The sequence below is a fragment of the Notolabrus celidotus genome, chromosome 6, assembly GCF_009762535.1.
Source record: "Notolabrus celidotus isolate fNotCel1 chromosome 6, fNotCel1.pri, whole genome shotgun sequence".
Classification (NCBI taxonomy): domain Eukaryota; kingdom Metazoa; phylum Chordata; class Actinopteri; order Labriformes; family Labridae; genus Notolabrus; species Notolabrus celidotus.
The window spans coordinates 21,766,684-21,786,859 of NC_048277.1; the positions used below are offsets into that span (position 1 = coordinate 21,766,684).

Below are 20,176 nucleotides of genomic sequence, written 5' to 3' on the forward strand. Positions count from 1 at the left end.
TATTGAGATTATGAGTCTTCCAATGAGAGGCACAGCTGACATGATTGACAGGCGGGAACACTGTAGCTGTTGGCTAGGAGGCTCAAACTCTGCCTCTTTACATCACAATCCCTCCACAGCAGCAATATGGCTGCCGCCTACGATTGGCCTCAAAACAGCGCTTCAGAAACAGATGGGTGACGTCATGGATCCTACGTCCATATTTTATACAGTCTATGATAAATATCCCAGCAAAGATGGCAGACCTGCAGTGCAAGGTTGTGTGGAAGTGTGCTGTTAATTTGAATTAGCAGTTGCCACCACTTGGAAAATGCTCAAGGTTGTAGAGTGTAATAATAACTACTGGGACCATGCTTAATTTTGATGAATGATAACACAAACATGGGGGGAGGTTTCCTGTTTTCTGTTTGCTGGCATCCTCAACAAGGACACATTTACCTGGCAAGTGGTGACAAGTTGATCTGCATTTCTCATTAGCAGAGAATACAGGAGAGCAAGTTCCAAACCACAGAAAATACACCAATATGCATTCCAGAGGAATTAAAAAAACAGAAGGTTTTTGATTTAAAAGACTGGAGATTTAAGCTTCAACTACAAGGCACATATACTGAACAATCTTTCTGACTACTTTACAAAGCTTTCATAATGTTTAAATTAAATTTCCCTTTCATGCTAGTTTCGATTTATCACCACATTCTCTTTTAGCACCTCTCTGTTTAAAATGAAGTCATTTTCTAGCAATGCCTATAAACAGAGAGACCTGGTTAAAATTAGTTCAGTCATGGTACTACATAGCCCGAGACATGCAGACTTGCCTAATCTTATTCAAAATGATAAACAGAAGTTATTGGACACCTTCAAAAATGTCAAGGCTGGGGCTTAGAGAGGACCACAGTTGTTGGAGATGTAATAAAAGCCAGGGCACATTGCTCCACATGTTGTATGAATGTGAAACTGTAAAGGACTTCTGGTCAGATGTAGTTAAATGTATAAATTATGTGTTAAAAACGGAGCTCACTAAGAGCCCAGCGTTATGTGTACTGGGTATTTTACCAGAGGAGACTAATCTTCCCTCAAAAATGTATTTTTGGGTGAAATTAGCTTTTATAACAGGATGCAGGATAGTGCTGAGGCATTGGAAATCAAAACAGAAGATCCGTTTTAGTGAATGGAGAGATGAACTGGCTAGGACAGCTTCTTTTGAACAGCTTATCTACAGAATCAATAATAACACTAATGTTTTCAGATCAATATGGGTGTGATTGGATGAAGGTGACTATGGTATCTGATGTGCAATTAATTTGTCCCCTATTTCTTATGAACGTCATGTATGATTATTAAATGTAATATTGTGACATAAAATACTACCTCGTAAACCTTTAAACATCCCAGAGAAAATTAGGATGCTATTTTATTATTATCTTATTCATTTTTTTGTAGTTATTTATTTATTTTATTATTACTATTATATGTATTTTTTTTTCTATTTTCTTACTTATGGTTAACAAAGAACTACTGAAAAAAATGCAATAAAAAGTTGAATGACAAAAAAATAAAATAAAGTAATTTTCAAGTTGACAGCAGTTACCAACACCACAAGTATCCCTATTGTTGCAAGCACGGAATCAGTTGCAAAAAAATCTATCACTTTTGCCCTTGATTTTGCCATCTTGATCAAACATTATATTTTTCTGCAGGGTTTGCTATATTTGGCAGAACCACACAAGTGTCATCTTTCTGCCACCAAAGTCCTAAAAACTTAGGAGTGCAGGGTGGGCTGTGTTCGCACAAGCTCAGCCAATAGCGCACAAGGAGAAGTCGCCCTGGCACAGGAGTCTCACACCGTGTTGGCAGGCATCCCAGTGCAGCCAGTGTGGAGGCATCAATAACTCCAGTGCTTAACAGAGGAGGAAGGCATTGATTACAACAAAGGGGGAACATAGGCCATGAGGCTGGTGGATTCTTCAACCTCTGAGCTGGAGGTGAAACAAAGTGGGAGGAAACAGTTTGTAGAAGATCACTGAGCAGATCCACCCTTCTGATGCATGCTAATGGCGGAAGGCTGGAAAAGAGGAAAAGGTCCTTCCTTTTCTTTTTCCCTGCCTTAGTTTTAGACTGAGAGCAGTATAATGGCCTCTTTTGAAGGGGTATTTTATCAGTCACACAGGAAATCAGGAATTACTTGAACTCTATTGTTCCAACGTGGTAGGGTAAGGAAATAATCATCCATTCTAATGTTTTAACGACATAAAAAACCCTGCCCCTCTTCCTTTAAATATCTGATCTTCTGTTATATAAGTCCTGCTGGATGTGTTGCTTAGCTTGAGGGTCAAATGCTCACATATTAGCATGCTCGCCACAAAAACTCGCATGCGCATCCCAGTGTTATCTGTGGACTTGGCACCTCTGACCAACCACAGCAAGGACGCTAATCAGTCATGACAGACACAAACTGTTTAGTGCATCAAATTCACATTTTCAGACAATCACAGAGCCGTCCAGGAGCCATCATGTGCAGAGCCCAGTGGAGTGGCTGGTTGCCATCCAGGGGAGGGAGTGGAGGAGGCTTCACATCCGAACACTTTGCTCCCTCCAACGATGCAGGAAAGGACAGCCGGGAGCACACTGAAGGCTGGTGTCTTTTCAGAGGCGTGTGATATTAGCAAACGCCATGAGGAAGAAGAAAGGTTAACATAGGGCATGCACGGCTGGAGGGGAAATCTCACACCCATGCATGGTAAAAGCTAAGGCTTACAGTAGGCCCAAAAGGTGCAGAAACCCTGCTTCTTGAGTAGATTATGTTTCTAAATGCTGAGCTGGTCTTGTTTTACATGATATGTTTCACACAGCAATGTCCTAAAGCTGTGATCCCATGTTTTTGCTATATTAAAACGCAGAACACTAAAATAAAACTGTTAATATATTAACTTTCCATTGTATCTTATCCACCTATAAACAGTAATTATCCTGTAGCTTCAGCACAGAAACAGCTTTTAATGGTACTAAACTCAATGCATTTTTTATAACATCCAGTGTGATATTCAGAATTTGCAGTGTGCAGTCATATAAATCTGTATATTGAAAATACTACAGTTTTAAAACCCTATTTTCCAGGAGCTCTCCATTAATTACGGTGAGGGATGTATATTCATCTCCCATGCATTTTTACTTCTAATCACCATCACCATACAGTGATCGATACATACATAAAATTATTACAGCCGGCTGAGATCTCTCCTCTAACTTATTGACTGCCAAATTTAAAGCTGTTTGTCATGACATGACAGGCGTGATAATGAATTACCTCAGAGACACGTGGTCAGGTTTTCATGGTTTCATTATAAATAGTCTTAATGATGCCGTTAATTTGCTTCAACCCTTCCAGCTAAAACTATATCACAGCCATAATACACAGAAACTCTCCCGTTATACATTTCCAATTTTTCACATGGACTGGACATATATAATGGGAACATCTTCTAGGCAATACTTCACATTCCATAGATCTGGAGTTTAATGAACTTCTCTTGTAATGTTTTCAGGCACAGTCTTCTGCAGCCCTTTGTGAGAAAGGTACTCAAATTCCATTGAAGTCTGATAATGCTGAACTCAACAGAAAGCAGAACTCATTTATATCATTTTACTCTGTATACTTTCACCAGAGCACAGAAAGGGGGATCAAATGTAGAAATAAGATACTACTTGGAAAATGTTAGCTTCCAGGACTCTGGAACAGCTGTGTTAGCTGTCAGTTAAGAGGGATCTGTTTGGATAACACGTTGTACTGAGTCAATAATAAAATTACAACCAGTTTGAGACTTTAACCCACCTGTTATGCTGCGGGTTAAATTGACCCATTTTAAAGTTTGAAAATCTAAAAAAAAGTTAAAAGTACTTTTCGCTATGAAATGTCTTCTGCTTGGCTTAATTAGCATGAACAACATATAAAATGAAAATGGTTCATTTCACACATTTGCAACCCCCCGCATGTTTAGACAGATATAGATACTGTTCATGGGTCAACTTGACACAGCAGTCAAAATGGAGGCTAAAAGGGGTCAGAAGTGTCAAATACTAAATGTTTCATTGCAACTGTGTGACATATTTCACCCAAAACACTTTCCAATGTACGTAAAACCAGTTGTAACATGAAGTTTCATTAAGAAAAACGAATGAGTTATCCTGATCTGTGAGAATTAAAGAACACCAATGCACTAAATATTGATTTAAATGGTCCGCAATGGAGTTAATGAGATTTTAAAAATGTTTATTGGGATTATTTTGGGCTCTCACAATTTTGAATTATTAAATATGCCCTGGGTCAAGTTAACCCAGGAACATTATTGCTGTCCCTAAGAAACGAATATAACAGGAGAGTTAAATCTAAGTTCATTCAGCCAAGAAAATACCCTTTAGAATATGTATGAATCTTTTTATGTCTAAATATTAAGTCTGTAAGTTTTGTTAATTGGTTAAAAACTCATTTGAGAAACTTTGGTTTTGTGTTGATTTTGGTGCCTCCTGTGGACAAAGAGGTACCTTCATCTCTTTTGTGATGTATGTATATATATTTTTTCATTATTCAATTAAATAAACTCATTATTCTTTCTTTGAACAGTTTAATGTATCACTTAATGTGAATCTTTTTTGAGGAAATTATAAAAAGGAAAATGGCTGTTTTGGCATTGGCTGTGTATTGCCCCATCTGACACCTACCCAGCATTTACAGGCATTTCAAAACTCATGTACCGATATAACACTCTTGCTGATGGCAGTCTCTTTTGCTTTTGTAGAGCATGCAGAGGCATTAGCATTTATTTCAGTCTGTTTTCTAACCATCTGGAAACTCCTCCCGGGAGCTTTAAACAACATCTTGTCTGTCCTTGAATTGCATTTGCGGATAATAACATAAAGTTAAAGTAAACTAAGGTCAAACTAAGCACTGACAGCAGCTCATGATCATCATGATTCCATGATGCACCCCTAATATAGCACAAATCAATGGCCAATTGGAGTATAATGCAGCTTTTCTATCAAACTGATAAGGGATGTGATTGATGCCTGTCTCATCCTATTATGAATCATCTCTTCTGAGTGATAAATTCTCTGCTTCTGTCACTTCAGTGAGTTTTGAAGTGCTGCCTCAGCATGGACCAGAGGTTTGCAGAGGGCATCAGTATCATTGTCATTCTGAGTGCTCACTGCCACCGTATTTCCAGCCAGCTGTCTACAGCCTGGCCGCTCTGTCTCACCCAATAAGTTTGTACACGGACACTTGGCTGCTCCTTGGTGCACAGCAATTCACTGCCCTGATATCATCAGGAAAGCTGGGACCAATGTGCCAAATCACTTCTACAGGCACCGGACAGATTTCCCAACAGCAGCAACAATCCTGACACAAGCCCCTGACACAGTGCTACATTACAAGATCAGATCTTCTAGGAATCGCCTGCTACTTCCAGGTCCAAGGGGAAATTACAGCAGTTGACAATTCTGCTGCATGAATAGAGAGTGAACGTCTTTTGTGGGTCTTTGGATTTTTTTTTAATTACAGTTTATATAGCTCTGAATCTAATGTTTTGTGTCTACACCATCTCAATTAGCAGGCAGAGAGGAGGAATCCTGAAACATTAAGATTTACTCTGCATAATCCCAACATCAGCAATATCTTAAAAAACACCTGGCACCATCATGTGAGAAACCATCATAGACTGTATAATATATGGACGTAGGATCCGTGACGTCACCCATCTGTTTCTGAAGCGCTTTTTTGAGGCCAATCGGCAGCGGCAGCCATATTGCTGCTGTCGAGCGATTGTAACATAAAGAGGCGGAGTTTGAGCCTCCTAACAAACAGCTACAGTGTTCCTGCCTGTCAATCAAGTCAGCTGTGCCTCTCATTGGAAGACTCGGAATCTCAATATCTTCGAAATTGCGGTGTTAGAAAAAAATTCACCCACCCTACAGTGTGTGCCGATTGAGAAATGAGCTATCCAGACTACACTCGTCTTTTGTACCAGGCTGTAAACATGTATATTTCTGCTGTAAAGATCGGCTTTTTTTAATTGGTGTGTATGTGGTTTCCGATACTTCCAGAGCCAGCCTCAAGTGGATCCTCAATGAACTGCAGTTTTTAACACTTCTGCATTGGACTCATATTTTTAGACCGGAGGTCGCTTGGAAACCATGCACTGGAGTGTTTGAGGCATAGAAACACAATAAAAGGTTAATCTGTCTTTATCATATTTTTATGTGATTCTTAAAAATCTTGAAAAACACAAAGAGACCAAAGTCCAATCATCCCTAGGAAGGTGTAAATTTAAAAAATGGGTTCCTATCAAGCAGCAACCTCCGGTCTCAAACGATGAAGCCCATGCGGAAGTATTATAAACTGCAATTCATCGAGAATCTGCTTGAGGCTGGCTGCAGAAACACCGGAAACCACATAGACATGAATGGGAAAAAGACGATCTTTGCAGGATCAATAAACATGTTTACAGCCTGGTTCAAAAAACGGCTTGGCCCTACGTCGCTAATCCCCTGGGTAGCACTACAAACACCCATGATACATCTAAATATTTAACTGTAAACTATGTGATGGAAATGTTGTGTATCACATTTAGGGCCTTAAGTCTATTACACAAAAACAATGACGATTGATGATTATCATTTCTTGGGTTTTAATTCTCTTTGTATGAGAAATGCTGACACGCAAAAATATTTTTCATTTAAACTATTGTGTGAAATATCTACCATGTATCCCTTTTAATTTCTATATCTACGAATGTAATGATTCCCCCCTCATGTCACCCGTTGTTTTCACAGCAGAGATGCCACAGGGAGAGGAGAGAGAGCGTGGGAGACGAGGGGTTCACAACAACATCAAGTCCAAATGAGCACGGCTGAATATAACTCCTTTCCTAAGACCTTTCTTTGATAAGTTTCCCACATGTCACCTCACAGCAGCATTACTTCATGTCTTTGTGCAATCTATTTAAACATCCCCTATTATCCGGTTCTTTTACAACAACATGCGCTCCCAAATGGACTTGTAATCCAACATCAGCTGTACTAACTTGGTGGTCTGAAGTCTGAACAGAGACTTTTAGTTGGTTGGAAGCAGCATCCTGTGCCTTTAATCAGAAGATGCAGCTGACTGAATCCATTCTGCATTCACCCTTCTCTCCACTCCACTCCATTCCAATCCACTCCACCTCCTCCTCCCACTCCAATCCCCCTGCTCCCTCTCTTTCCTTCTCTTAGCCCCAGCCCATACCGCCATCTGAATGCAGGGCCTGTCTGGAGGACCACACACGGAGTAATTATTAATAAGAGAAGATGACAAGTGAACATCCCAGCTGAATGCTAAGAGATGCCAGAGGAGACTGGAGCTGGCTGCCCGCTCTCATGCTCTCAGAGATGCCGGACAAGGCTGAGTTTAGCTTTCCCGCTGATCCCTAAAGGTCATTCATAGGGGGTCTATATTTACGTTTTTAACGTGTGTGTCCGGGATCATTACAGAAAGGATCCTTACATAGATGGACCTTTGCATGAAAAAGCATGCTTTTGTGTTATTAAGAAACAGTCATACATCTCTTGTTGCAAAGATTCCAAACTCCATAGATAAAACATTAATTTCACGAGGCAGATCATATGAGCTGTTGGCCACATGCTGCCTTGATGTGTTGGTTTGATGGTGTTATAGTACATGAAAAGAAATGTTTCTGTGTCCAAACTCACCACCTAATAGACCAAAATCAAACAATCACCCAAACAATTAAACTGCTAGAGGCAGTTGCAGACAAGCAACTCCTGTGTTTCTCATGGTAAAAGTGCTGTTTTTGTCAATGGAGTCTGATTGCTTTGATGAGAGATGAAGCAGAATCTTATCTTGACAAAAAAAAGGACCATCTACATGTAATAAACACCTTTAACTTCTGTATATAGATTGCATAAGGATAATGTTGCAGCCATTGCAGCCTGTTTTGTGTCTGCCATCTAAAGCAATCCACTTCAGCAATTCCACACATTTTTGACCTATCAGTTATTTAGACATAAACATAACTCTGGCGCATGTGTTATACTTACTGAGGGTTGCTCATGTTGAGGTATCGTTCCTTCAAATAGACGTCCACACTAAACGACCCCTTGTGTGAAATGGGATTTCAACACTGCAGAGACCTGGCTCCTACCACTCACCTGGAAAAAGCAAAAGGAACAATGTAATTATTACGGGAAAGGAAATCATAAAGCGAATCTATCACCTGAGGAAGATTGTTGGATTATGATTAGCTCCAGAACAGCAATTAACAGACCTAGGGGGAGGTCTGTCCTGTTGTTTCAAAGGTCAAAAGCATAACATAATATCTCAAAGTTATGAAATTACAGAATCTACATACAGCTGAATAATTAAACACAATTGCATGCAGAATTATCAATTAAGTATCAGCAGTTTTACTTTTCCTGAAGGCACCCTGTCCTAACTTCAGCTTTAGCTATGCTCTGTTAAACTATTTTCCCGGGGAGCACTAAACTGTAATGGATTTTAAACCTCCTCCAATATCAGCTCCGCTCTGTGAATCAGGGGCTGAGGAACATCACACCTCTTGCATAGCAAGTGCAGCAGGATGCTAGCTCTTTGTGCCACCGGATAGAGAGCCATTGATGTCCGAGTCCATTCAATGAAAGCACCGCTCCAGCTGCTTTGCAGAGAACAGACATGACATGAGCAGACCAGAAAGCCACGAACCAAGTCACTACTTTAATGTGAAAGGTCCACTCCTGCAACATAAAAACAAGCCAATTCTCAGCACTGAATGGTTGTGATGCTGAAATCAGTTGTCAGCAAGAAATTATTTATAAGTGCAATAATCACACTTTTCCTTTGTTCACACCTACATGATTCCACACATGGATTCAAGGGGAAGTGTGTCACACAAAGAAGAGCAGAGGAAACCTTCAAGCACGGACAGGTGAGGAGTCAGCACTCACAGCCGCAGGAGACCACAGCAGAGTAATGTAGTAAAGCACAGCAGATAAAATGCTACTCAGGATAAATCAGCCCAGGTCATCGAAGGGCTGAGGGTGACACTGTTTCAATGCAGCATCCCCAAATAGTGTGGTCTTTAGCAAGATACCCAAATAAGAAATGAACAGCCATAAGGTTCCATGAGGAATATCTGACAGGGTGAACACAGAGGTGTGGGAACAATGGAGTGTGTGTTTAAGATATAATATCTGGACTTGAATAAATAACTGAGGTCTAAATTCATAACCTGCATCTTAAGTTGCAACTTGAAGTAGCGTCTACAGTACAGGGTGTGTGTTTTTGGATGTCCACAAGGCATAATCGTTTACTATTTCAATTCTCAAATAAGGCACTGTGGGCTTTTTCTCCATGCTTTCTGCTTTAAACCCTATCAAAACACATTTGCAATAATTTTAGTCGTATAGCTAAAAGAGCAGTTGTGGTGCTGTAAACATTTTCCCACTGTGCTCAGAGGCCACACACTTTCATCCATGTTTAAACCAACACCAATGCATCAATAACGACTCGATAAGAAGCCCAAAGACACACTAACCTCTTCTGTTTCCGAGCTCTACATCGTGCAAAGTGTTGTCGTGACTCCTTTGCCCTCGCAGAGATGATGGTTATATCTCCCTCCTCGCCGATGATGATGATGATGATAATGATGATGGTGATAATCAGTGTGAGGGAAGCTCGGATCTGGCTGTGTGTAGGCTGCGATTCCCCCCAAATTTGCGTTGGCCGAGCACCCGTAAGACAGCGCACGAAGAAAACACCTCCTCCGGACTGAAAGCAGCATCCTTCATCCAGCAGAGACGACGACGACGTTGTCACTGAAGCAGGGAGAAAACGCAGTCTATTTCGGAGGGAGGCATAATGTGCTCGCAGGGCTTCCCCCACAATCACACCAGGGACTCCATGTGCCCGATAATGAGGAGAAGAGGAGCTGTCCAGGTGCTGAAAACTGGGATCCAGCGGCGTCAGATGTGACAAGCAGTCATCAGAGGAAACCGAGCTGGATTTACAACAATAACCACGCCATCAAATAAAGCTATATGTAAGCTGTGATAACATTTTCTCATAAGAGCCAAAATCCCTTCTTTCTTTCTGTGCCACCCTGACAGCGTCGACGTAGAAAAACACTCTCGCTTCACTTCACCTCTTGAGCGTCAGAGTTCCTCGCGATAACAACCCACCCGCGCGAAAATAATCCATATTACTCAAAAAAAAACACTGACCCGAAGTGTTTTCATAGCGCACAGTGGAGGATCTACTATGTGAAATTGTGCCATTTATCAGTCTGCACAGTCACTGTAATATTCCCAGTTATACTTGCTGAGACATTTGAGATGTGTCCTAAAAATTAGGCCCCGGAAACACAAAAAGGGGTCATCAGACAGACTGATAGTGGATGAATGGCAATAATTCTAAAGAGGATAGTGAATGTTAATAAGAGGTAACGCAGGGGTGTCAAACATGCGGTCCGTGGGCCAAAACCGGCCAGCCAGAGGTTCCAATCCGGAACAGTAAAGTAAAAAAATTACAGAGAAGACATTAACTGCAATTTTTCAAGAAACTACTATTTTAAACCTGTCCTCTGGGGGTCACATAAAATCATAGTGCTGACAGAGCACACCTGAACGGCACTTTTTTTTTCAAAGTGAGAAAATAGATTACTTGCTGTTTGCATAATCTGGTTGAGATTCATAAAGACATTTTAGAGCACTATAAGATGATCCACTAACTACCAACACTAGCACTACACCCCTGCCCTGCATACAACACTGTCCAGCAAGCAAACTATTCATGCTGTAGCTGAGGGGTCCAAAATAGTAAACTTTACCTTCTTCATTATTATAATCTATCTGTTCTTTTGCAGTAAACATTACACTCTGTGTCAGGTGACAGGGTAACTTTTGTGTTTGGTGTGTTCGCAGCAGGTTTCATGGCTTAAATAGTAAAATATTCAACCCACTATGAGACTCATCATGGCAAAAAATACAAAAGCTGTTTTTGTAAATAAATATAGTTCATTAAATTTGAACATTTTCAGAATGTACTCACCTTTTTGCGCTAAAACCAAGCGGCAACCTCCGGTCTAAAAATATGAGTCAATGCGGAAGTGTTAAAAGCAGCAGTTCATCGAGGATCCGCTTGAGGCTGGCTCCGGAAGTACCGGAAGTCACATACACATGAATGGGGAAAAGACGATCTTTGCAGCATTAATAAACATGTTTACAGCCTGGTACAAAAGATGAGTGTAGTCTGAATAGCTCATTTCTCGATGTCCTCGTGAGGGGGGTGAATTTTTTTTCTAATTCGGCAATTAATTTATAAGCCATTAAGTTTGCAGTTTTACATGATAATATGTCTTTAACAAAGGTTATTTCAATTATTATGCAAACCTGTCCTAGGGTTGTAAATGTTTAAGTTAATTTAGCTCCATATATAGAGCATCTTATGCTACATGCTTACGCTAACAACTTGGGCACCAGTAGTTTTTATGTTTTTGCAAATTAACTGATCGGTAAGGTATTACTAAATGCTATACGTCTATAAGGTATCACAAAATGTTTTATAATAAATCATTTTCATTAGTAAAAATTAAAAACAGTTTATAAAAGGGTGCCCAATTACAACTGGAACCAACACAACAAGCTAAGTTACATATGGTAGACACATGAAGTGAGGCACTTATATAACATGACATATTGTAAAATGACTAGACAACAATAGAAACACTACTTACTATTTCCACCACGTTGCATTAATAAGGCCACGTATAATCTGGCAAAACCTAGCCCTGCACACTAATTACGTCAAAACAACTTATAAATAGGAAGCCTTTCATGAGTCAACTAACGGTTTTGCGCACACAGACGTAATTACTTGTCAGAAGGAAGTGGTGTGGTGTGTTTAAAGAGTTCAAAAAAGTTCCCACGATTCCATTCATGCCTTCTCTGCATACCAGTCATTCGTGTGTTTCTTACCAAACCCAGACACGCTGAGCTCACATACACAAAAGGTGATTTCCTCACCTCTCTGCCTGATCCAAGGACACACTAAATCTGCCACAACAAAACAAAGTTAATCTACATAACCTTTCTCTGACGAAGACACAGACACCTGCATTGTCAGATTCTCCTAAGATCACTTTTAACCTTTGATAGCCCTTCCTGTGTAGCTCACATGCCATCAAATGACACTATGGCATACTTACAAATTACCTTCTATCCTGACGTTTGGGTTGCCATTTACAATGTGGACAAACTGCAATCACAACATTTTTCTTGGAGGAACACGCCCACATGACTTCAGAGCTCCAACAAAAAGCAGATCTGGATTAGTTTGAGGCGTCGCTATGACTCACTTTGGGAACCTGCACTAACGACGAAAAGCTGGGGTTTTCACGAGCAGGTAAAAAGAGATTTTTTGTAGTTAAAGTATACTCCTTTCACAAATTAGTGTCAGCTCATGACTGTGTTTCAGATTTAAGAGTTTGTTTGCATACATTGGTTTGTTTTTATTATTGGCTTCTGAGACTTCTGGTGAAGGCATTAGCTCCTGGAATGAGAGATTACTTTGACTGTGACAAAAATGTTTCTTGTATTGTCAGGGACAAGCAAGAAAAGTTCACAAATGATGGCAGGTAATGATAACATTATTGGACTAATTATTAAATAAATAGAATCATTTTAGGAGATTATATTCCTGAAATGTTGATTGTCTTTGTAGATCATGGAGCCCTGTGTGACGCGCAGGAAGCCACTTATTGCATGAATGGAGGGACATGCTATAAAATACATTCAATGAATACACTCTCCTGTGTGTAAGTTAAATAAAACACCTGATTTTTAATTCTTTTTGTCATAATATTAACTCTTCAGTTACATTTTACCTCTATGTTAGAACTTTTTTGGTTCCACATATCAAGTCACATGATATTTTATTTCGTCTGATTCAGGTGCAATGATAATTTCAAAGGTAGCAGATGTGAGCAGTTCCAACTCTTCAGCATCTCCTCCAAAGCAGGGGAGGCTGGGTTAATTGCAGCCATGGTCGTTGTTGCCCTCCTCATCTTAGTGGTACTGGCAATTGTTATCTTCTACATACGCAAGTGAGTACATTATGGCTTGGGGATTATCAACATTCTCAAGTTGTCTAAAAATAGCATTAAGATGTGGTAATTCTTTATGTGTTACACAATAGGTAGCTTTTTTTAAAAAGCTATTTACCCTTCCTTTTTCCTCACACAGGATGTTGAAAGCCAAGCAACAGAGCCGACAGAACAATCAGCAACAGTATTGGAGAGTGAAACCAAGAGTATGACCTTTCTCCTGTTGTGTTTCTCTACTGCTTGTGTGCTGGATAGGGATGATGAAATAATTCTCAAAGTTGAGTGTCGCTTGCTTTGTCGGACATGGTGCTACACTACAATCACAGACCAGACCTTCGCAAACTGCTGTACTGACTTTCTCTACAGTCAAAGCAGGTTAAAAAAAAGGCTGATCGCTCATTAACAGTCTTGTGAGATTTCTGAATTCCTTTGTGTTTGCTACAGAAAGGTGTAACTCATACACACACAACAGGTGTGAAACAAGTGTGAGTGGGTGGGAAATGTTTCACACCTTGCATAGTGCCTTTTTTAACACAGCTTTGGAGTTAGCACTGGTGTTACTCGTATTAAGTCACATTTCAATCTACGTGCTTTGTCTGGAATGTATTTATGAAGCCTTATCGGACTGTGTTTAATTATAAAGAGAATTAATATTTTAAATATTTAACTGGTATTGTGGATTTTAGAAATGACACCTGCGTACATTCTTGGATATGCTCAATAAGCTGTAAGTAATTATTTGTCGTTGTTTAATTATATGGAATGATCTCAATTCAATGACTTGACAGTAATTTTTGACAGTACACCACCCACAACCCCACACCATTTGTGAACATGTGGGCATTTCTGTACCATCTTTTAAACCTAACCATCAGCACTTCATTTCTAACCTCAGCCATTAACCTACTCCTCATCTGAGCCTAAATCTAATCTTAACCTCAGACCACAATTGCCCTGTAAAGTAGTACAGACTGGTCAGGATGACCTCACTTTGCAGTTTTAGTGCTTAAATAGACTCTCGCAAAGCTGGACATGCAGGAACACACACATCCGCAGTGTGTGGGAGGCAGTATAATTAGCCTATCCCAAGCCATTCCTCAGTCTCCTTAAATCTAAAAACAGGGGCACAGGAGATCCCAGGAGTTTCATGAGGAGATTGGTAGCATCAGATACGAGTCGATCCTGTAAGTTCAGAAGAGATGTAATACTTGTTAGACAGCATTAAAATCCTCCTCTTAGTTTTGATGAACTTCCAGTTTTTTTCCCACTGTTGCTTTCAACCAACTGAAAAAATATGATGTTTTGTTACTCCCTGAAACTCTTTGTACCAATAAAGAACTCAAGTCAAGCTGGCAAAAGTCATATTATAACACTGGCACTATTTGAAAAAGATGTTGAAAGTTGGCTCAGTACTTTGTGAAAATGTCAACCCATTGATTATTGACAGGTCGACAGTATTAGGTCAACCCACAACAGGGTTTTACCTGAAGGATGTCAAGTAGCTATGAGGAAATATCTGCGCAGGGTGGGCCCTAAAAACTCACAACATGTGACATACCTCTGTTCTGTTTTAAACAGCAATAACCTTCTACTGTGTGTGATTATTTACCTCTCTTAAACAGAAATCCAAACCGGAATATAAATGATACTGGCTTAACTTTTAAATATAGAAATGCATGAACTTTCGTGTTCAGCCAACAAACTGTAGTCTGTCAGTTGTCTTTGTGCTTGAATTGCCAATAATATTTGCTGTATACTGCTTCCACCTAGTGGCCATATGACTTCACTGACATGCATTGTGGTGGACAGTTGGCAATGTAGTAGGAGTAAGGAATTTGCAAAATACACAAGACCAATAAAAAATCTGCATGTTTAGCTTAATTTTATTTCTTCAGACATTCTCTGGAGTTATTTAAAAGCTTTATGAAAACCACATAAAATCATGTAAAACCAGTTAAATGTAAACTTTTGTGTGTCTGTAAAAAACTTCCTCTTACAGGCATTTGGCTTTATCAAACTCATGTGCAATTTTCAGTGCAGTGTTGTTGAGTCCTACAGACTGCATGTTAGCGATGATGGTGACCACCACCCCTTGTGGGAGGAGTGGGGTCTGTCCTTGGCACTGGTTTATCTCCTCACTGGGTAAGACCAGGAGGACACTGCTGGCTCCCACAGCTCCTCCTGTGTGTGATACGTAATGTCTGCGCTTCCTGCACTGGCCGTATTTCTGTGCTTTCTCCACAACTAACCAGCCTTGGGCGTACAGTCCATCCTTATCCCAGCTGGCCTCTGTCAGGTCAGCTGGTGCCCACAGATCAATGGATGTTTGTGGTTTGAGGAAGCCAGGGAGAAGGCCTTTGGTGTCTTTTAGGTGGGCCACCTGGTAGCTGTAGAGCAGAGCGTTACCAAATAGGAGCAGGTCGCCTACAGTGGAGAGGAAGCCGCCTCCGGCCCACTTGTAGGAGTTGTCTACATACGGGCAGTTCACAACACGTCCCTTCTTGTTGAGATGATAATATCTGTCAAAGTGCATAAGTGAAATTAATCTCCTGGTGTGCAGTAAGAAACAAAAGTTTTTAGTAAAAACAAACTCAAAGTAATTAGAGATCTCAACAAAGTTTCACTTTGACAAACTGGTATATTTCCCCTGTACTGAGCAGTGATTAGTCAAAGTATTCTGGACAGCTTTACATTAGAGGTAATAGAGTACCTGGAGCGATGGTAAATGATAGGGTCATTCTCATCAGCCAGAGTATTGAGCATTCCCAGCTCTCGAAACATGTTCAGCATTAGATTCAGGAAGCGTTGACCTGCAGCTTGCTCCATTACAGCGCTGAGAAGGGTGAAGGCATGGGTGGAGTACAGGAAGGTTGTGCCTGCAGGTAGTAAAACAATATAACTCATACAGACATTAGCATTAAAACATCAAAAATGTACATTACGTTGTGCTGTACCTGGTTTGAAAATGAGAGGGTCATCCTTAAAGAGGTCCAGGGCCTGGGTGACACATTCAAAGTTGTCTTTTAAGTAATATTCTTCTTGCTCAAACTCTTTTTTCTTCTGGGATTGAGCATTTTCTTTGCGTTTACTGTTCTGTTCTGTTGCAGTGAGTTTATCTTTGTTTTCAGATGAGCTCTTGTCATCCTCTTTTTCTTTTGTTGGTGGCTTTAGAAGTCGCTTAGCTTTCTCCTTGTCCTCCCTTACTTTCTTTGCATCCTTCTCATAATGCCGAATACCACTAAGGTGGGACAGAAGCATACGAGGTGTTATCGTGACCTGAAAAAACAGAATAATTTATATGTATGTAAGCTGGACACAAAAAAAAGAAGAAAAAAATGATATTATTTCTGATAAGAAATCTCTGACATCTGGTTCAAGAAGCTTACATCCTGTCCATCAAATTGTTTCTGGGGAAATTCCGGGACATATTGCTGGACAGGGACGTCAAGATCCAATTTCCCCTCCTCACGCAGACGTGCAGCTGCTGCAGATGTGAGGGGCTTACTGATGCTGGCGATTCGCATCACCGTGTCTGGGCTGCATGGCACACGGTTCTCCAAATCAGCATAACCGATCCCTAAATTACATGTCGAAAATCAATGCATCTTATAAGCATCCCCGGATTATCTTTTCGGAGAATTGTGCAAGATTTTACAAGCTGCGAATGAAAATATTCATCCAATCACATGCAATTTTTAAAAGGAATGAAACCATGACTAATATAAATCCTTGATTTTACATCTCACACAATTAGGATGGGTTATTCTGTGGAGGTTTAGTTCATGGCACCATGCGTAGGCAACGTGCGTCCCAAGGCAAACACAGCTGCTAACTTTTTGTTTGTAAAAATGAATTTGCCTTTGAGTATTAGCCTCTGCTTTGCTAAAATTAGACATGGTGGGCCTTGCCAACATTGACATAACAAAATCTTCAGTTGTCTTGTAGGTCATGTAAGGTTTTCAAAACAGGTGATGCACCAGCGCAACCATTTAACATTGATCCAAAGTCCACAACATAGTTTTGTAAGATCACAACATACGGTTTGCAGTGTGCCTTAGCATGTAATATTTATTTTATTTATAGTTTAATCAAATAAGTCATTTTATCAGTTCAAGGGGTGAAATATTTCCTGTTGTCCACATTAGGTTGAGCAGCCCTCAAATGTTATACATGTGTTTAAGTGTTTTCTTTGGGTTGCAGGATACGTAATATGAAGACTTATCTTTGAAAATGTTAACAACTGTTGAACCTTAACTGTGCAATTCTTGGACAAAATTTGACAAGGGCATGTGAGGCAACATAGTTCGTCATTATTTTGCTTTTGATTTGATTCAAGTCAGATATTTACAGAGGTGTCAAGTAACGAAGTACAAATATTTTGTTACCTTACTTAAGTAGAAATTTTGTGCATCTATACTTTACTGGAGTAATTATTTTTCAGCCGACTTTTTACTTCTACTCCTTACATTTTCACGCAATTATCTGTACTTTCTACTCCTTACATTTAAAAAATAGCCTTGTTACTCCTATTGACCAATAGTAAGACCCCTTTGGTCAACACCAGCTGTTCCGGGTCTTGAGTGTGTGTGGGTGCTTGATGCTTGGATGTGCATTGACATTCCAATAAAGGCTGTTGATAACATGCCTGTGAAGTTTGACTGTTTGCACCATTACACTACTACAACAAGTCATCATATCTTCCTCTCCATGAAACATGTTAATGCTCAGTAGTACACATATATGGTTCTTTAATGTATCTGCATTGTACGAAAATGCGTTCATTTTCAATGGGCATAAATGTGTCTGAAACAGGAGCAACCCGAATATTTCAACATTAACATATTAATGTAACATTATAGTCATCATTAATCTTTTGTCCTTAAAGCTGCTGTGAGGAACTTTTGATTTATATCAATTTTGGTGCCCCCTTGTGAACAAAGTGATACCTCTTATCTCTTGTTCTGTACATGCAAAAGTAGTGTTTACAACAAAAACCTCACCCTGCTGTCTCTTAACAGACAGATTTATCACTCAATGTGATTATTTGCCATGAAAACAGCCAAAAAAAAGGGTGTTTTTAAAGCCAAATGTCAATCATGTGGTCTGACACCTACCCCCTCAAGAGTGGTTTAAGGCATTAAAAATGACAACAGAGAAGGTATCAGTGTTGTTGTTCATGGTCTTGTTTGCTTTTGAAGGTCATAAGGAGGCATCAGTGTCAGTTTCAGTCTATTTCTCAACTGGTTAAAAACTCCTCATAGTGCCTTTAATGACATTTCTTCCCCCTTACATTACTTTTACTTTTATACTTTAAGTTGATTTGAAACCAGTACTTTTACACTTTTACTTCAGTAAAAAGGTTGAGTTGATACTTCAACTTCTGCAGAAGTCTTTTTAAACCCTAGTATCTATACTTCTACTTGCGTGATGAATGTGAATACTTTTGACACCTCTGGATATTTAAGACTGAAACAACCTTGTTTGGGTTGTATGGTTGTGGGTCAATGCTGCCCCAGTAAACCTGTTGATGTACCGTCACACAGTAGAAAGCTGTGTTGAGCAATAAAGATTGGCGATGTGGGAACAGTTTGTGTTTCCTGCATGATACACATCACAATGCACTAACCTTCACTCCAGACAGGAGCACCATTCACAGAGACCCCAATCACGAGTCCTGGAGCCCCGACCTCAACCTGGGACAGACACAAACACTGAGCTGATTCGGGTGGCATAAGTTTATAGAGTAGTGATTAAATGACAGAAGAGTGAGAATGAGCCCAATCCAAATCCAGGCCTACCTCAGTGCCTACCTTTATCCGATCCAAAAGGTCCCTGCTAACTTTTATTGCTTCACTGTATCGATCAGTTTTCTGGGGATCAATTACTTCAGCATCACAGGAACTGTTGCTTGTGTCTGCGAGACATTTCAGTCCGACAGCTAAAGTGATCCCCGCACCAACACCACATATCCAGATCCTGGACTTTGACCTATGTTTAAAGAAATCTGAGCGTGCCCCTCCGACATATCCTCTTTGTGGCTGAATCAAAACACTCAGCTTATCTGACCGCGACTGCTTGGCTCGCGCTCCTGCTCGCAGTGATAACAAAATAGACTCGCGCGCTGTTAGGTTACATTTGGCACAGAAACGATTTGGCAAAAAGAGTCTAGACATTGTTAAATATATTACTGAACTCTCCTTTTCGCAGGGATAACTGTTCCTGCTAGTCAACGAGCTTCCAGGTAAACAGCCACCTACTTCCTGATTGCGTCATCGAGCCAGACCAAAAGAATCAAAGCAGGATTTAATCAAACTCGAACGATGGTGATCAGGGGCGTCGTAGAGGGGGGGGGGAAGTGGGACTGACTGCCTAGGGCCCAAGCATAGATTGTATAAAATAGGGCCCAAATGGGAAAGGGGGCCTTTCATGGGCCTGAAATAAATGTGTTTTCTACTACGCTTTTTCTTTTGTTTTGTTAGAATTGCAATAAAATAACTAAAATTGTCTGAATAAATAAACAAACATTCAGAATTCCTTTCTGGAAAAAAGGGGGGTCTCTTCCTGTCGACTAGATTGATCGGCTCATGCCTAAAGTGGGGAATTGTCCTATTTTCATAGCATCAAGTGTGGCTGAATCTGATTGAAAGTAAACTATAGGTTTTTAGAGTTTTATTTGACCTCATGAGGTTAGATTATACCAAATAATGCCCCCTTGTTGTTATTCAACAAGTCACTTGCAGTGTTGCCAATTTAGCGACTTTGTCGCTATATTTAGCGTGTTTTCAGACCCTATAGCGACTCTTTTTCAAATAAGCAACTAGCAACAAATCTAGCGACTTTTCCTGGTGTTAATGGAGACTTTTGGAGACTGACGTGAAAGCATTTATCATTCTAACACTACTCAATGAGCAGTGTATGCTGCTGTGAGTCCCTCCTAGCTGCATTCAGAGCAGGAGGCGTTCACCCCTCAGCATCCAGACTGCAAATGTATCATGCATGTATGAAGACACCACTGGCTGATCCATTTAGAT

At 40.2% G+C, this 20,176-nt stretch overlaps 3 protein-coding genes across 4 annotated transcripts in view; 1 reads left to right on the forward strand and 2 right to left on the reverse strand.

Annotated features, from left to right (window-relative positions):
- tmem266 (transmembrane protein 266) overlaps positions 1 to 10,212 on the reverse strand; it is a 38,088-nt gene extending 27,876 nt beyond the window's left edge. Inside the window, exons 1-2 of the mRNA XM_034686270.1 lie at positions 9,582 to 10,212; positions 8,089 to 8,199 (exon numbers count right to left, since the gene is read on the reverse strand). Coding sequence (XP_034542161.1) covers positions 8,089 to 8,102 — 14 coding nt within the window. The 5' untranslated portion in view covers positions 8,103 to 8,199; positions 9,582 to 10,212. The remainder of the gene's footprint in view (positions 1 to 8,088; positions 8,200 to 9,581) is intronic.
- Positions 10,213 to 12,561: 2,349 nt separating this feature from the next.
- LOC117814968 (pro-neuregulin-4, membrane-bound isoform-like) lies at positions 12,562 to 13,478 on the forward strand. Its single transcript, XM_034686570.1, has 4 exons — positions 12,562 to 12,677; positions 12,764 to 12,857; positions 12,993 to 13,145; positions 13,285 to 13,478. Exons 1-4 carry the CDS (start codon positions 12,626 to 12,628, stop codon positions 13,355 to 13,357), a joined length of 372 nt encoding a protein of 123 aa, XP_034542461.1. The 5' UTR covers positions 12,562 to 12,625; the 3' UTR covers positions 13,358 to 13,478.
- A 1,532-nt stretch (positions 13,479 to 15,010) lies between these two features.
- Positions 15,011 to 19,433, reverse strand: lactb (lactamase, beta). 2 transcript variants are annotated; one of them, XM_034686297.1, is made up of 6 exons: positions 18,956 to 19,433; positions 18,772 to 18,838; positions 16,532 to 16,722; positions 16,100 to 16,421; positions 15,856 to 16,021; positions 15,011 to 15,664 (listed from the first exon to the last, which is right to left on the reverse strand). In XM_034686297.1, exons 1-6 carry the CDS (start codon positions 19,316 to 19,318, stop codon positions 15,139 to 15,141), a joined length of 1,635 nt encoding a protein of 544 aa, XP_034542188.1. In that variant the 5' UTR covers positions 19,319 to 19,433; the 3' UTR covers positions 15,011 to 15,138. The 2 variants fall into 2 exon arrangements, with proteins under 2 accessions (XP_034542188.1, XP_034542187.1); XM_034686296.1 differs by having other exon boundaries at positions 18,944 to 19,433.
- Positions 19,434 to 20,176: the final 743 nt, after the last annotated feature.

Coding starts and splice junctions, on each gene's coding strand:
- lactb (XM_034686296.1), bottom strand. CDS start 19,318: ATGTCTAGACTCTTTTTGCCAAATCGTTTCTGTGCCAAATGTAACCTA. Junction 16,022..16,099: donor CCCTCTCATTTTCAAACCAG/GTACAGCACAAC, acceptor TACTACCTGCAG/GCACAACCTTCCTGTACTCC. Junction 15,665..15,855: donor ATCATTTACCATCGCTCCAG/GTACTCTATTAC, acceptor GCACTTTGACAG/ATATTATCATCTCAACAAGA.
- LOC117814968 (XM_034686570.1), top strand. CDS start 12,626: ATGTTTCTTGTATTGTCAGGGACAAGCAAGAAAAGTTCACAAATGATG. Junction 12,858..12,992: donor ATGAATACACTCTCCTGTGT/GTAAGTTAAATA, acceptor CGTCTGATTCAG/GTGCAATGATAATTTCAAAG. Junction 13,146..13,284: donor GTTATCTTCTACATACGCAA/GTGAGTACATTA, acceptor TTCCTCACACAG/GATGTTGAAAGCCAAGCAAC.